At 42.5% G+C, this 18,761-nt stretch overlaps 1 protein-coding gene across 1 annotated transcript in view; it reads right to left on the bottom strand.

The window, feature by feature from the left end:
- Positions 1–464: 464 nt before the first annotated feature.
- PKNH_1460800 (SICAvar, type I) overlaps positions 465–18,761 on the bottom strand; it is a gene marked incomplete at both ends in the record, with an annotated part of 21,019 nt that continues 2,722 nt past the window's right edge. The window contains 8 exons of the mRNA XM_039113689.1: positions 465–878; positions 1,121–1,762; positions 2,142–2,831; positions 3,130–3,768; positions 4,606–5,265; positions 5,446–5,537; positions 6,675–7,203; positions 7,476–7,579. Coding sequence (XP_038970057.1) covers positions 465–878; positions 1,121–1,762; positions 2,142–2,831; positions 3,130–3,768; positions 4,606–5,265; positions 5,446–5,537; positions 6,675–7,203; positions 7,476–7,579 — 3,770 coding nt within the window. The remainder of the gene's footprint in view (positions 879–1,120; positions 1,763–2,141; positions 2,832–3,129; positions 3,769–4,605; positions 5,266–5,445; positions 5,538–6,674; positions 7,204–7,475; positions 7,580–18,761) is intronic.

The raw sequence follows: 18,761 nt of genomic DNA, 5'->3' as shown, positions 1-18,761 counted from the left end.
TTCATGATTTAATTTTTTGCAATGGGAAATTTTTTTTATTTCATATTACATAAGGGCTGAATTTTTTCCTTCCGCACTTTGTTAGGGTTTCGAAAATCGGACGAATAAATTCTGTTCGGTATACCCTAAACCCTAAACCCTGAACCCTGGACCCTGAACCCCATGAACCCTAAACCCTAAACCCTGAACCCTAAACCCTGAAACCATAAAACCTAAACTGTGAACCCTAAACTGTGAACCCTAAACTGTGAACCCTAAACTGTGAACCCTAAACTGTGAACCCTAAACTGTGAACCCTAAACTGTGAACTCTAAACTGTGAACCCTAAACTGTGAACTCTAAACTGTGAACCCTAAACTGTGAACTCTAAACTGTGAACCCTAAAACATAAACCCTAAAACATAAACCCTAAAACATAAACCCTAAAACATAAACCCTAAAACATAAACCCTAAACACTGAATCTTAAACCATAAACCCGGAACCTAAACTTGGAACCTCTTCAATGGGAACAAGTTCCATTGGAACACCTTCCATAAGAACTTCTTCCTTAGGAACCTGTTCTTCTTCCATTAATTCGGATCCCATGAATTCTTGAACCAAAAGTTCCAGAAAATCCTTCTGGTTCAATTGTGTGTCCCCTTTTTGACATTCGTCCAACACTTCAAAATGAATTTCAATAATCGTTCGACGATTCACGGGACCAGAACGTTTCGTTCTCGTTGGAGCAGAACGAGGTTTTCGTTCTTTCACCAATCGATATTCATGTGAACCGGCTTCTTCCACATGGTCAAGGAGCTGTTCCTGTACCGATGGACCGCGTATTTCAGCAGGAGATCTTCTGAAACGTGCTCCTCCTTTACCAAGAGGACCAAAATACTACAAAAAAAAAAAAAAAAAAAAAAAAAAAAAAGAATGAGAGGATATTTTTGTTAAGAAGATTGTGAAATGTTCTTTTTACACATTTAATTTTATTTTTTCCTTTTAACCATTAAAAAATTTTTTTTTTTTCCTTTTAATCATTAAAAAAATTTTTTTTTTCCTTTTAACCATTAAAAAATTTTTTTCCTTTTAACCATTAAAAAATTTTTTTTTCCTATTAATTTTTTTTTTTATCTTACCTTCCAAAGGTAATAAGCCATAGCAGAAAGGCCAATAGAGACAGGAGCCAAAGGAAGAAAAGGGGTAAGGAGATCCGTAAGAAGGATGGGACAAACTGTATTCTCTAATGTTTCTTGCATATGGGTTTCTTTCGATTGGAGTAATGGTTTCACGTTGGTCTTTACATTGTCAGTGCCAATGTTGCATTTATCATAATCGTTATTTTCCCATTTGCATTCAAAACAAGAATTAGGACCATTATTGCATGGAGGTGTGTCATTCATAATGGCATTACTTTTTTCAAAAGCGTAGTTTATGCCCGAATCTATGTCACAAAGAGGATGTACCCAACTATTTCCTTGTTTCTTCTTATTTGCCAAATCTTTTAATTGTTTTGCATATTCTTTAAGAAATAAACAACCCATCGTTTGTCCAAACGATGGGCCCTTCTTTTGGTCATTACCATGGGTATAAATGTGTTGCAATCCTGAAGCAAAAAGCAAACAAGCTGCTTTATTTGTTTTGCCTTCCTTATGGCCAATTTTATTCCATTCATCTTCGTTGTCTTTGCAGTATTGGTTAACTTCAACCTGATTTTTAGACTGCATCATTTGTTCTAGAAGTTTCGTTAAGACGCCTTCGGCGTCTTTGTTTATGTCGCTCTGATCATAAAAGAAGAAGGGAAGAGAGAAAAAAATATATGTATATGTATACACATATGTATACACATATGTGTATACATATATACATGTACATATACACATATATATACATATATAAATATATATATACATATATAAATATATATATACATATATACATATGCATATATACATATATACATATACGTATGTACATATGTCTATGTATGTATATACATATACATATACGTATATATGTATATGTATACATGTATATATAAGTATGTATGTATATGTATATATGTGTATATGTATATGCATATGTCTATATGTGTATGTGTGTATATGTATATATGTGTATATGTATATATGTATATGTGTAGTTGTCTATCGCCCTTACCCAGTTCACATCGCTGCTTTTTGCACTTCTGTTTATGACATTTACGTAGTATTTTTTTGCTGCACATTGGACTTGAGTACAGAAAGAAGAGGTCATTTCGGTGATAGTAGTTAAGGTGGTCCCTATGTTGGATTTAATGGAGTTGGTGTTGGATTTGTCTTCGTTCTTGAAGAGGAGACCTTCCATTTTAGTCTTCACATCAGTTGCGTTAGTATTGCAATTTGATTGTGATGTTGCCACCAGAGCGTCTGCGACGCTCAGCTGGCAACCCTCATAACTTTTTTTATTCCTTTCACACTTAAAACAATCATTACCACCAGAGGTCGAACACGAAGTACTATTAATTGCATTCCAAAAATCAAACATTCTTTCTATTTTAGATTCATCAATAGGACATGAATCTTTTGACTTTTCTTTTATGTTATCAGCGTACATATTAAGAGCAATACAAGCAACTGCTCGTTCGAGCAGTTGCTTGTCTTGACCATTACTTATTTTGTCTTTTATGTATTGTAATCCCTCCGCGATATGATAACACGCTTTCCTTTCAACACTATGTTCATTACCATCACCAAATGGTTTGCATGTTGTGGCAATAGTGAGTGTCTTGGACTGGTCCTTTCCATTCTTCTCGATTTTCTTGAACATCTCCTCCAATGTTTTCTTAACAGTCTTATCCCAAAAGTCACACTGTAAAAAAAAAAAAGAAGTTATATATATATATATATATATATATATATGCATATGCATAAATGCATATGCATATATACATATGCATATACGTATGTACATATGTATATATATGTATATACACATGAATATACATGTACGTATGTACATATGTCTATATATGTACATGTATACATACGTATGTATCTATATGCATATACATATACGTATGTACATATGTCTATATATGTATATACATATACATATACGTATATATATATATATATACATGTATGTATATTTATATAGTAGTACTTACCCAAGTATGCGTAGGGCTAGCATTAATCTCTTTTTTGTTTTTGAACCATTTGGGTCCGGCACATCTAATGAAATCGCATAGAGTGGTCATTTCATTTATTTTCGGTAGGTTCTCAGTGGAGGTTTCGGTAATTTTGTCCTTAACTTGTTCTAATTTGTCCGTTACATTCATTTGGGTGATTTCGCCAGATGTGCCAGATGTGCCAGTTGTGTCAGTTGTGTTAGTTGTGGTAATTGTGGTAATTGTGCAGTTGTCATAGTCCTTATCATCCCATTTGCATTCCACTCCTTTTAAACTTTTACCAGCAGTGTCAAAAGCCTTCTTTAAACCAGAATCAATGACACATTTTGAGTCGCTTTTCATTTTCTTTGCATAAGCGTGAAGTAATAAACAACCCACTGTCTGTCTCAACGATGAGTTCTTCAGAATGGTGTAGCTACTGCCGTTGGAAGGTGGATCCTGTTTTAGTTTGGTGAAACCTGCTGACAGATGTTGGCATGCCTTCTTTTCAGGGTTGGTGGGTGTTCTGCCATCATACATTTGATCACAATCTCCGTTGGAATTGACATTCTTCGTCATTTCCCCGGACAGTTCTTTCCATAGTTTGCCAACGTCGCCATCCTTTGTCCAGAATTTGTCCTGTATAAGTGGAGTAGAAGATATATATATATATATATGCATATATACATATACATATGTATATCTATAAGTATACATTCTTTTTCTTCTTCCTTTTCTCTTTCTTGTTGGTGTGTAGTATCCCGTTTGGCTTCCCCTGCCATCCGATTACTGCGTAGTATCCGGTTCCTGTCTGCGAGGAGCTTTTCCCCTCCCCTCCGGAAGCAGCTAAAGCTAACCCGGGAACCTTACTCCTATACCCTAAAACCTTATTTCTATACCACAGAACCTTACTCCTATACCCTGAAAACTTACTCCTATACCCTAAAACCTTACTCCTATACACTAAAACCATATTCCTATACCCTAAAACCTTACTCCTATACACTAAAACCATATTCCTATAACCCTAAAAACCCTTCATCTAACACCCCGACAACCTTATTCTGAAACCAATAGAACCTTATTTCAACACCCCGACAACCTTATTCTGACACCAATAGAACCTTATTTCAACACCCCTACAACCTTACTCCTGAATCTGGAATCTGATTCCTAACACCCCTAAAACCTTCCCCCTAAATCGGGAATCTGATTCCTAGCACCCCTAAAACCTTCCCCCTAAATCGGGAATCTGATTCCTAACACCCCTACAACCTTCCTCCTAAACCCGGAATCTGACTTCCACCACCCCTACAACCTTCCTCCTAAACCCGGAATCTAAGTTCTTACACCCTGACACCTTCTTCCTAAACCCGGAATATGAAGTTTTTTTTTTTTTTGTTTCTTTCTTTTTTTTCTTCTTTCTATTCCTTTTCCTTTTTATTCCTTTCCCATTTTATTTTATATTATACTTACCGCTTGACTTCCTCCCTTATGTGCTTGTACTTGTGCTTCTACTTTTGATGCTAAACATTGTAAGCGCTGGCAGAGGGTACCATGTTTGTCCGTTTTGAGTAATTCCTGGAGGATGGAATCGACGTTGGGCTTATTTGTCGTATTGGTGAGTAATTCTTCCAATTTAGGCTGTACTTCTTTATTTTTGACATTGCCATTGGGGCAATCCTTAAGATTGTCATAGTCTTCGTCCTTCCAGTTGCAAATTGTGCAAGGTCTGCCGTTCGTACAATTAGTTTCTGCAATTTGTTGTGCCTTTGTGAAAGCAACCTTAATTCCTTCGTCTATGTTGCAAATTATACTCCTTTTTCTCATTTCTTGAACGAGCCTCTTTAACCATAAGCAAGAAGCGAATTGCCTAAACTCTTGGTTATCATAGGGGTTTTCATTTTTTTCAGGTGACCCCGTCTCCGTGCTATATTTATGCTGAATTTTAGATATATGTTCCAGCCCTGCTGCAACAAGCTTGCAGGCAGTTTTGTTTGCGACGTCATGGGCGTCATCACTCCATGTTTTGTCATTGGTGTCTTGGTCACAGTGGGTGGCAAAATTCTCTTGGTTTGTCTTCATGGCATGTAGGAGCCTCGTTAAGTTCCAAGCAGTGTCATTAATCATCCCACTCTGCACGTAGGTGGTGGTAATATATATATATATATATATATATATATATATATATATATATATATATATATATATATATATATATGCATACATATAGATGTACACACATATGCATATATATACATTATAAATAGTTCATTGCATGCAATGCAGTTATAATAGAAAAATGGAGTTCCCTACGGAGTCTGCCTTTCTTGCACTATCCTTCCATTTCTCCGCTACGCACATCAACTGATCACAGAAGCTTCTCCCATCGCCCGTACATGGTTTACCTATAAGCAGACACAGACATAGACACATAGACACGTACATACATATACATATATGTATACGTATATACATATATATATATATATACATATATATACATATACACATATACATATATATAATGTTATTGTTTTTGTTGTTGTATTTTTGTTGTTGTATTTTTGTTGTTGTATTTTTGTGGTTATGTTAGTATGTTTGGTTGTGTTAGTATGTTGGTTGTGTTAGTATGTTGGTTATGTTAGTATGTTGTGTTGTGTCAGTATGTTGTGTTGTGTTAGTATGTTGGTTATGTTAGTAGGTTGGTTGTGTGTTGGTTGTGTTAGTATGTTGGTTATGTTAGTATGTTGTGTTGTGTCAGTATGTTGTGTTGTGTTAGTATGTTGGTTATGTTAGTAGGTTGTGTTGTGTTAATATGTTGCTTATGTTAGTAGGTTGGTTATGTTAGTATGTTGTGCTATGTTAGTATGTTGTGTTGTGTTAGTATGTTGGTTGTGTTGGTTGTATGTTGGTTGTGTTAGTATGTTGGTTGTGTTGGTTGTATGTTGGTTGTGTTAGTATGTTGGTTGTGTTGGTTGTGTTGGTTGTGTTGGTTGTGTTGGTTGTGTTGGTTGTGTTGGTTGTGTTGGTTATGTTAGTATGTTAGTATGTTAGTTATGTCAGTATGTTGGTTGTGTTGGTTGTATGTTGGTGTTGTGTTAGTTGTGTTGGTTATGTTAGTATGTTGGTTTTGTGTTAGTATGTTGGTTCGTGTCAGTATGTTGGTTATGTCAGTATGTTGGTTGTGTTAGTATGTTGGTTGTGTCAGTATTTTGGTTGTGTCAGTATGTTCGTTGTGTTAGTATGTTAGTTGTGTTGTTGTATGTTGGTTATGTTAGTATGTTGGTTGTGTTAGTATGTTGTGTTGTGTTAGTATGTTGTGTTGTGTCAGTTTGTTCTGTTGTGTTAGTATGTTGGTTATGTTAGTAGGTTGGTTGTGTTGGTTGTATGTTGGTTGTGTTGTGGTTATGTTAGTATGTTGGTTGTGTCAGTATGTTGGTTGTATGTTGGTTGTGTTGTGTTAGTATGTTGGTTGCGTTCGTACCAACACAACCAACATTTTGTACTGTTGGTGGTGGTACCAGTATTTTGTGTCTACTTACATATGCTCTTCTCCATAGTTTGGTCCTTTAAATTGGGATCAACGTTGATGAGCCCATCTACCTTCGTCTTTACTTGGTCATTGTTACTGTTCACCTTGCAAGTTGCGAGATCGTTATACCTCTCACACGTAAAACATTTATCACCATCACTGTTGCAGGGAGAAGTGTTCTTAATATCATTATTTTTATCATTAAACACTTTATCTATAGCGTCCTTTACTTTCTTTTCATCTGCACATGGAAGTGCTTCTAATTTATCAGCAAAAGCATTTAATAAAACACAACGCATGGTACGTTTAAATAACTGCTCTTCCAAATCTTTCTTCGTACTCTTACCCTGTCCATTTTGACCTGCCTTAATTTCATAAATACTCTTTAATCCTGAAGCAATAAGTTGGCATACTTCCTTCTCTTCTTCCTTCTGAAGGTCATCGCAGTGGCTGCCTACACTGTCCTTATTATTTTTCATTCCTCCAGAGAGTTCCTTTAATTCCTTCCATACACCATCATTCTCTTTCCATAAATCATCCTACAAGTAATATATATATATACATATATATATATGTATATACATACATGTATACATATATGCACATATCTACATATACATAAATGTATAGATGTATGTACGTATGTATATGTGTATATATGTACACATATATATGTATGTATATATATACATTTATGTATGTATATATGTACATTTATGTATGTATATATGTACATTTATGTATGTATATATGTACATTTATGTATGTATATATGTACATTTATGTATATGTGTAATGGTTATTTCCTCACCCAAGTACGGGTTGTCCCGCCCACGCCATTTTTCCGTTTCACCCATTGCTCAGATACACACTGTGCACGCTCACATAAGGTCGCACTATCTAGACACTCCAAACCTGCAGGGAGAAAGATGAGTGATCCTGTATGTATGTAATCAATGATGTCGTCCGAAGTGATGTTGTCTTTTTTCCCCCATGAACACAGTCCTGTAGTAACTGTTTCGGTGAAGTTTGTTGTAGTTGTGTTGGTTGTTTGTTGGTTCTGTAGTATAAGGTTTCGTTGCCATCCGGTTCCCACCATCCGTTTACTGTGTAGTATCCGGTCTTTGTCTTCGAGGAGTTTTTTCCTACCCCTCCCGGGAGGGATGCTGGGATGCTTCCCTACCATCCGGTCACTACCATCCGGTTACTACCATCCAGTTCCCACCATCCGGTTCATACCATCAGGTTCATACCATCCGGTCACTACCATCCGGTCACTACCATCCGGTCACTACCAACCGGTCTATACCGTCCGGTCACTACCATCCAGTTCCCACCATCCAGTTCATACCATACGGTCGTCGTTGCATATAGTCCCTGTCTGCGAGGAGTCTTTCCTCCCCCCCCCCCCCCCTAAAGCAGGTGAAGCTAACCCCTGAAACTTCAGTCTAACACCCTGAAACCTTCGTCCTAAACCCGGAATCTGAATTCTGACACCCCAACAACCTTCCTGCTAAACCCGGAATCTGACTCCTGAACCCGGAATCTGACTCCTAAACCCGGAATCTAATTCCCTGCATCCCACAACCTTATTCGGACACCCCTAAAACATTATTCCTATACCCTGGAACCTTCATCCTAAACCCGGAATCTGAATTCTGACACCCCTACAACCTTCATTCCCAAACCCGGAATCTGACTCCTAAACCCGGAATCTGACTCCTGAACCCGGAATCTGACTCCTAAACCCGGAATCTGACTCCTGAACCCGGAATCTGACTCCTAAACCCGGAATCTGACTCCTGAACCCGGAATCTGACTCCTAAACCCGGAATCTGACTCCTAAACCCGGAATCTGACTCCTAAACCGGGAATCTGACTCCTAAACCGGGAATCTGACTCCTAAACCGGGAATCTGACTCCTAAACCCGGAATCTGACTCCTAAACCCGGAATCTGACTCCTGAACCGGGAATCTGACTCCTAAACCCGGAATCTGACTCCTAAACCCGGAATCTAATTCCCTGCATCCCACAACCTTATTCGGACACCCCTACAACATTATTCCTATACCCTGGAACCTTACTCCTAAATCCTACAACCTTATTTATAAATCCGGAATCTGAATTCTAACACCCTGAAACTTTATTCCAACACCCCTGAAACCTCATTCTAACACCCATACAACATTATTCCTATACCCCGGAACCTTTATTCCTAAATCCGGAATCTGAATTCTGGCACCCTACAACCTTCTTCCTAAGCCCGGAATCTGACTTCTAACACCCCTACAACCTTCCCCCTAAACCCGCAATCTAAGTTCTAACACCCCAACAACCTTCCTGCTAAACCCGGAATCTGACTCCTAAACCCGGAATCTGACTCCTAAAACCGGAATCTAATTCCCTGCATCCCACAACCTTATTCGGACACACCTACAACATTATTCCTATATCCTACAACATTATTCCTAAACCCGGAATCTGACTTCTAATACCCCTAAAACCTTATTCTGGTACCCCTAAAACCTTATTCTAACACTCTTACCACCTTATTCTAACACCCAGAATCCAAATTCTGACACTCCTACAACCGTCCCCCTGTACACGGAATCTGACTTCTAATACCCCGAAAACCTTCTCATCACCTTCATCCTCCTCATCATAATCTGCCCCCCCCCCTCACCTTATAATTAATTCTTTTTTTTTTTCTTTTTTTTTTTTCTTTTTTTTTTTTCTTTTTTTTTTTTTTTTGGTTGGGGGGGTTGGGGGTTGGTTGGTTATTGTGATTGGGGTGTCTACTTACATATTTTGTCCAAAGATTCCTTCAGTCCTGTCTTATCGTCGTCGTCCTCAAACATTTCTTTCAATTTTTTATTTACATTTTCACCTGTGGTGCCCTGGCCATTTGTGTTAATTACGCAATTATCAAAACTTTGGTCCTGTGTACACACAAAACAGTCACCACCCTAAACCCGGAATCTCACTTCTAACACCCATACAGTATTACTCCTATACCCGGACACCCCATTGTAACACCCATACAACATTATTCTAACACCCATACAACATTATTCTAAAACCCTTACCACCTTATTCTAACACCCTTACCACCTTATTTCGACACCCCTAAGACCCTATTCTGACACCCCTAAGACCCTATTCTGACACCCCTAAGACCCTATTCCGACACCCCTAAGACCCTATTCTGACACCCCTAAGACCCTATTCTGACACCCCTAAGACCCTATTCTGACACCCCTAAGACCCTATTCTGACACCCCTACAACCTTATTCTAACACCCTTACCACCTTACTCTAACACAAATACAACCTCATTCTAACACAAATACAACCTCATTCTAACACAAATACAACCTCATTCTAACACAAATACAACCTCATTCTAACACAAATACAACCTTATTCTGACACCTCTAGAACGTTATTCTAACACCCTTACAACCTTATTCTAATACCCGTAGAACGTTATTCTAACACCCTTACCACCTTATTCTAACAACCTTATCACCTTATTCTAACACCCTTACCAACTTATTCTGACAACCGTACAACCCTATTCGGACACCCCTACAACATTATTCCTATATCCTACAGCCTTACTCCTAAATCCGGAATCTGAATTCTGGCACCCTGAAAACCTTCTCATCACCTTCATCCTCCCCATCATACTGTCCCCCCCCCACCTTTTATTTTATTTTATTTTATTTTATTTTTCCTTTCTTTTCTTTTTTTTGTTTTCTTTTTTTTTTTTTTCTTCCTTCTTCTTTTTTTTTTTTTTTCTGTTTGGGGGGGGGTTTGGTTGGTTATTGAGATTGGGGTGTCTACTTACATATTTTGTCCAAAGATTCCTTCAGTCCTGTCTTATCGTCGTCGTCCTCAAACATTTCTTTCAATTTTTTATTTACATCCTCAGTGGTGGTTTGTCCATTTGTGTTAATTTCGCAATTATCAAAACGTTGGTCCTGTGTACACTCAAAACAGTCACCACCCTAAACCCGGAATCTCACTTCTAACACCCATGCAGTATTACTCCTATACCCGGACACCCCATTCTAACACCCATAAAACATTATTCTAACACCCATACAACATTATTCTAACACCCATACAACATTATTCTAACACCCATACAACATTATTCTAACACCCATACAACATTATTCTAACACCCATACAACATTATTCTAACACCCATACAACATTATTCTAACACCCATACAACATTATTCTAACACCCATACAACATTATTCTAACACCCATACAACATTATTCTAACACCCATACAACATTATTCTAACACCCATACAACATTATTCTAACACCCATACAACATTATTCTAACACCCCTAAGACCTTCATTCCCAAACCCGGAATCTGACTCCTAAACCCGGAATCTGACTCCTAAACCCGGAATCTGACTCCTAAACCCAGAATCTGATTCCTAAACCCGGAATCTAATTCCCTGCATCCCACAACCTTATTCGGACACCCCTACAACATTATTCCTATATCCTACAACCTTACTCCTGAATCCGGAACCCTACTCCTAAACCCGGAATCTGACTCCTAAACCCGGAATCTGACTCCTAAACCCGGAATCTGATTCCTAAACCCGGAACCCTACTCCTAAACCCGGAATCCTACTCCTAAACCCGGAATCCTACTCCTAAACCCGGAATCCTACTCCTAAACCCGGAACCCTACTCCTAAACCCGGAATCCTACTCCTAAACCCGGAACCCTACTCCTAAACCCGGAACCCCACTCCTAAACCCGGAACCCTACTCCTAAACCCGGAACCCTACTCCTAAACCCTGGAACCCTACTCCTAAACGCGGAACCCTACTCCTAAACCTGGAATCTGAGACCTAACACCCTGACACATTTGTCCTAAATCCGGAATCTAAATTCTTACACCCTTACAAACTTCCCCCTCAACCCGGAATCTATGTTCTAACAGCCTGACACCTTTGTCCTAAACCCGGAATCTGACTCCTATACCCCCAGAACTTTATTCTAGCACCCTGTAACCTCACTCCTTAAGCAGGAATCTAAGTTCTAACACTCCTACAATCTTCCTCCTAAACCCGGAATCTAAGTTCTAACACCCTGACACCTTTGTCCTAAACCCGGAATCTGAATTTTTTTTTTTCTTTTTTTTTCTTTTCTCTTTCGTGTTGGTGTATAGTTTCCGGTTTCAGCACCCCCGCCATCCGGTCTCTGTCTGCGAGGAGTTTTTCCTTTCCCCTCCCGGCAGGGATGCTGGGATGTTTCCCTGCCATCCGGTGCCTACTATCCGGTTGTTACCATCCGGTTCATACCATCCAATCTCCACCGTCCGGTCTATACCGTCCGGTCACTACCATCCGGTTTCTACCATCCGGTTCCTACCATCCAGTTCATACCATCCGGTTCATACCATCCACTTCCCACCATCCAGTATCCAGCATCCAGTCCCCACCATCCGGTTTCTACCATCCGGTTCCTACCATCCAGTCTCCACCATCCGGTTCATACCATCCAGTTCATACCATCCAGTTCATACCATCCAGTTCATACCATCCGGTGTCTACCATCCGGTTCATACCATCCGCTTATGACCATCCGATTATTACCCTCCAGTCCCCACTATCCGGTTCCTGCCATCCGGTTCATACCATCCAGGCTCATACCATCCGGTTTATACCATCCGGTTCCTACCATCCGCTTTCTACAATCCGTTTCTACTATCCGGTTACTACCATCCGGTACCTACCATCCAGTTCCTGCCGTTCTGTTGCTGTGTCGTATCGGGTCTTTGTCTTCGAGGAGTTTTACCTACCCCTCCCGGGAGGGATGCTGGGATGCTTCCCTGCCATCCGGTTCATACCATCCGATTCATACCATCCAGTTCATACCATCCGGTTCATACCATCCGCCTATTACCATCCGGTACCTACCATCCGGTACCTACCATCCGGTACCTACCATCCGGTCCATACCACCCAGGTTCATACCATCCGGTTCATACCATCCGGTTCCTACCATCAGGTTTCTGCACCATCCGGTTTCTACCATCCGGTTCATACCAGCCGGCTCATACCATCCGGTATATACCATCCGGTCCATACCATCCTGTCTGTACCATCCAGTTCATACCATTCGGTTCATACCATCAAGGTTCATACCATCCGGTTCCTACCATCCGGTTCATACTATGCGCTTCATACCATCCGGTTCATACTATTCCGGTTCATACCATCCGGACACTATCATCCGGTTTCTACCATCCCGTTCATACCATCAAGTTAGTGTGTAGTATCCGCTTCATACCATTCAGTTCATACCATCCGGTTCCTATCATCCGGTTTCTACCATCAGGTTTCTACGATCCGGTTCATACCATCCGGTTCATATCAACCGGTTCCTACTATCCGGTTCCTACCATCCAGTTCCCAAAATCCGGTTCCCACCATCCACTTCCCAACATCCAATTTCTACCATCCGCTTGTTGCGTCGTATCCAGTGCCTGTCTGCGAGGAGTTTTTCCACACCCCTCCCGGGAGGGATGCTGGGATGCGTCCCTGCCATCCGGTTCATTCCATCCGGTTCAAACCATCCGGTTACTACCATCCAGTTCCAACCATCCAGTTCCTACCATCCACTTCCCATCATCCGGTTCATACCATCCGGTTTCTACCATCCGGTTACTACCGTCCAGTTCCTACCATCCAGTTCCTACCATCCAGTTCCTACCATCCAGTTCATACCATCCGGTTCATACCATCCAGTTCCTACCATCCGGTTCATACCATCAGGTTTCTGCACCATCCGGTCATTACCATCCGGTTTCTACCATCGGGTTCATACCATCCGGCTCATATCATCCGGTTCATACCATCATGTTCATACCATCCGGTTGATGTCATCCACTTCATACCATCTAGTTCATACCATCCGGTTCACACCATGCGGTTCATACCATCCGGCCCATACCATCCGGTTTATACCATCCAGTTTATACCATCCGGTTCATACCATCCGGTTCATACCATCCGGTTCATACCATGCTGTTCATACCATCCGCTTCATACAATCCGGTTCCTACCATCCAGTCTCCACCATCCAGTTCACACCATCAGGTTGTTGTGTCGTATCCGGTTTTTCGTCTTCGAGGAGTTTTTCCTCTCCCTCCCGGGAGGGATGCTGGGATGCGTCCCTGCCATCCGGTTAATACCATCCAGTTCATACCATCCAGTCCCCACCATCCGGTTCACACCATCCGCTTACTGCCATCCAGTTCCTACCATCCACTTCCCACCATCCGCTTCCTACCATCCAGTACCTACCATCCGGTTCATACCGCCCGATTAGTGTCCATCATCCGGTTTCTGTCTGCGAGGAGTTTTTCCTATCCCCCCTCCCGGGAGGGATGCTGGGATGCTTCTCTGCCATCCGGTTCATACCATCCGGTTCATACCATCCGTTTACTACCATCCGGTTCATACCATCCGTTTACTACCATCCGGTTCCCACCATCCAATTCACACCATCCAGTTCCCACCATCCACTTCCCACCATCCAGTTCCTTACCATCCAGTTCCCACCATCCAGTCTCCACCATCCAGTCTCCACCATCCAGTCTCCACCATCCAGTCTCCACCATCCAGTCTCCACCATCCAGTCTCCACCATCCAGTCTCCACCATCCAGTTCATACCATCCACTTCCCACGATCCGGTTCGTACCATCCGGTTACTACCATCCGGTTCATACTATCCGGTTACTACCATCAGGTTCCCACCATCCGGTGTCTACCATCCGGTGTCTACCATACGGTGTCTACCATCCGGTGTCTACCATCCGGTGTCTACCATCCGGTTCATACCATCCGGTTCATACCATCCGGCTACTACCATCCGGTTACTACCATCCAGTTCCCACCATCCAGTCTCCACCATCCAGTTCCCACCATCCAGTTCACACCATCCAGTCTCCACCATCCAGTCTCCACCATCCAGTCTCCACCATCCAGTCTCCACCATCCAGTCTCCACCATCCAGTCTCCACCATCCAGTCTCCACCATCCAGCTCCCACCATCCGGTTCCTACTATCCGGTTCATACCATCCGGTTCGTACCGTCCAATTCATACCATCCAGTTCATACCATCCGGTTCATACCATCCGGTTCATACCATCCGGTTCATACCATCCGGTTCATACCATCCGGTTCATACCATCCGGTTCATACCATCCGGTTCCTACCATCCGGTTACTACGCCATCCGGTTCATACCACCCGGTTCATACCATCCGGTTCCTACCATCCGGTTACTACGCCATCCGGTTCCCACCATCCAGTCTCCACCATCCAGTCTCCACCATCCAGTCTCCACCATCCAGTCTCCACCATCCAGTCTCCACCATCCAGTTACCACCATCCGGTCGCAACCATCCAGTCACTACCATCCAGTTCCCACCATCCAGTTCCCACCATCCAGTTCCCACCATCCGGTTAATACTATCCAGTTCATACGATCCAGTTCCTACCATCCAGTTCCTACCATATAGTTACCACCATCAAGTTCCCATTATTTGGTTACTACCATCCAGTTTCTAGCATCCAGTTCATACCATCCGGTTCATACCATCCAGTCTCCACCATCCAGTTCATACAATCCCGTTCATAACATCCAGTTCCCACTATCCAGTCTCCACCATCCAGTTCATACAATCCCGTTCATACCATCCTATCCCCACCATCCGGTTCATACCATCCAGTTCACACCATCAGGTTGGTGTGTCGTATCCGGTTTTTCGTCTTCGAGGAGTTTTTCCACCCCTCCCGGGAGGGATGCTGGGATGCTTCCCTGCCATCCGGTTCCTACCATCCGGCTTATACCATCCGGTTACAACCATCAGGTAACTACCATCCGGTTCATACCATCCGGCCACTACCATCGGGTTATTACCATCAGGTTACTACCATCCGGTTATTACCATCCAGTTCCTACCATCAGGTTTCTACAATCAGGTTTCTACCATCCGGTTTCTACCATCAGGTTTCTACCATCCGGTGTCTACCGTCCGGTTCATAACATCCGGTTTCTACCATCCGGTTACTACCATCCAGTTCATACCATCCTGTTCCTACCATCGGGTTCATACCATCCTGTTCCTACCATCCCGTACCTACCATCCGGTTCCTACCATCCGGTTACTACCATCCACTTCCCACCATCCAGTTCATACCATCCGATTCATACCATCCGGTTCATACCATCCGGTTCATACCATCAGGTTTCTACCATCCGGTACCTACCATCCAGTTACTACCATCCGGTTCATACCATCTGGTTCATACCATTCGGTTATTACCATCCAGTTCCCACCATCCGGTTACTACCATCCAGTCTCCACCATCCGGTTCATACCATCCGGTTCATACCATTCGGCTCATACCATCCGGTTCATACCATTCGGCACATACCATCCGGTATCTAACATCTGCTTCATACCATTCGGTTCATACCATCCGGTTCATACCATCCTGTTTTCTGCCATCCAGTTAGTGTGTCGTATCCGGTCCCTGTCTGCGAGGAGTTTTACCTACCCCTCCCGGGAGGGATGCTGGGATGCTTCCCTGCCATCCGGTTACTACCATCCGGTTCATACCATCCAGTTCATACCATCCGGTTCCTGCCATCCGATTCCTACCATCCACTTCCCACCATCCACTTCCCACCATCCGGTGCCTACCATCCAGTCTCCACCATCCAGTCTCCACCATCCAGTTCCCACCATCCGGTTCCTACCATCCGGTCCATACCATCCGGTTCATAGAATCCGGTTTCTACCACCCGGTTGTTGTGTCGTATCCGGTTTTTGTCTTCGAGGAGTTTTTTCCTACCCCTCCCGGGAGGGATGCTGGGATGCGTCCCTGCCATCCGGTTACTACCATCCTGCTCATACCATCCGGTACCTACCATCCGGTGTCTACCATCCGGTTCATACCATCCGGTTCATACCATCCGGTTCATACCATTCGGTTCATACCATCCGGTTCATACAATCCAGTTAACACCATCCGGTCACTACCATCCGGTTCATACCATCCGGTTCCTACCATCCAGTTACCACCATCCGGTTACTACCATCCAGTACCCACTATCCAGTACCCACCATCCAGTCTCCACCATCCAGTCTCCACCATCCAGTTCCTACCATCCGAGTCATACCATCCGGTTTCTACCATACGGCTTCCACCATCCAGTTCCCACCATCCAGTCTCCACCATCACGTTCCTATTATTTGGTTACTACCATCCGGTTCCTATCATCCGCTTCATACCATCCGCTTCATACCATCCGCTTCATACCATCCAGTTCACACCATCCAGTCCCCACCGTCCAGTCCCCACCATCCAGTCTCCACCATCCGGTTCCTACCATCAGGTTCCTACCATCCGGTTACTACCATCCAGTTCCTACCATCAGGTTACTATCATCCGGTTATTACCAACCAGGTTCCCACCATCCGGTTCATACCATCCGGTTCATACCATCCGGTTCATACCATCCGGCCACTACCATGCGGTTAGTGCCCAGTATATGGTCCTTGTCTTCGAGGAGTCTTTCCTCTCCCCCCCCTAAGGTAACTAAAGCTAACCCCGGAACCTTATTCCTAAACCCTCAAACCTTACTCCTAAACCCGGAACCCTACTCCTAAACCCGGAACCTTACTCCAAAACCCTGGAATCTTACTCCTAAAACCCCTACAACCATTATTCTAATACCCCCAAAACAACCATATTCTAACACCCCCAAAACAACCATATTCTAACACCCCAAAAACAACCATATTCTAATACCCTAGCAACAACCATATTCTAACATCCTAACAACAACCATATTCTAACACCCTAATAACAACCATATTCTAACACCCTAATAACAACCATATCCTAACACCCCCAAAACAACCATATCCTGACAACCCCAAAACAACCATATTCTAACACCCTGACACCTTTGTCCTAAACCCGAAATCTGATTTCTAACACCTTTACAACCTTATACTAACACCCCCACAACCTTACTCCTATACCCCTACAACCTTATTCTAGCACCCTTACCACCTTATTCTAATACCCGTACAATCTTATTCTAACACCCTTATAACCTTATTCTAACAACCTTACCACCTTATTCTAACATCCTTACCACCTTATTCTAACACCCCAACAACCTTACTCCTAAACCCGGAATCTAAGTTCTTACACCCTTACAACCTTCCTCCTCAACCCGGAATCTAAGTTCTAACACCCCTACAACCTTTATCCTAAACCCGGAATCTCACTTCTAACACCCTCACAACTTCTTCCTAAACCCGGAATCCTCTAACACCCTAAACCCTAAATCCCCCTGAACCCGGAATCTGATTTCTGACACCCCTACAACCTTAGTCCTATACCCGGAATCTGCCTTCTTACACCCTGATGCCTTCGTCCTAAACCCGTAATCTGAATTATAACACCCCTAAAACCTTCCTCCTAAACCCGGAATCTAAGTTCTAGCACCCTGACACCTTTGTCCTAAACCCGGAATCTAAGTGCTAACACCCTGACAACTTCCTCCTAAACCCGGGATATAAGTTCTAACACCCTTACAACGTTATCCTAACACTCCTACAACTTTATTCCTAAACCCGGAATCTGACATCTAACACCCCTACAACCTTACTACTAAACCCGGAATCTGAATTTTTCTGTTTTTTTCTTTTTTTTCCTTCTTTCTTTTTCCTCCTATATTTTTCCTCCTATATTCTTCCTCCTATATTTTTCCTCCTATATTCTTCCTCCTATATTTTTCCTCCTATATTCTTCCTCCTATATTCTTCCTCCTATATTCTTCCTCCTATATTCTTCCTCCTATATCCTTCCTCCTATATCCTTCCCCCTCCTTCATTCATTCCCTTTCCCTTTCCCTTTCCCTTTCCCTTTCCCTTTCCCTTTCCCTTTCCCTTTCCCTTTCCCTTTCCCTTTCCCTTTTCCTTTCCCTTTCCCTTTTCCTTTCCCTTTCCCTTCCCCTTTCCCTTT

Source organism: Plasmodium knowlesi, assembly GCF_000006355.2.
Source record: "Plasmodium knowlesi strain H genome assembly, chromosome: 14".
NCBI lineage: Eukaryota > Apicomplexa > Aconoidasida > Haemosporida > Plasmodiidae > Plasmodium > Plasmodium knowlesi.
Note: the sequence above shows the minus strand (reverse complement) of the source record. Positions and strands in the feature narration are given on the sequence as shown.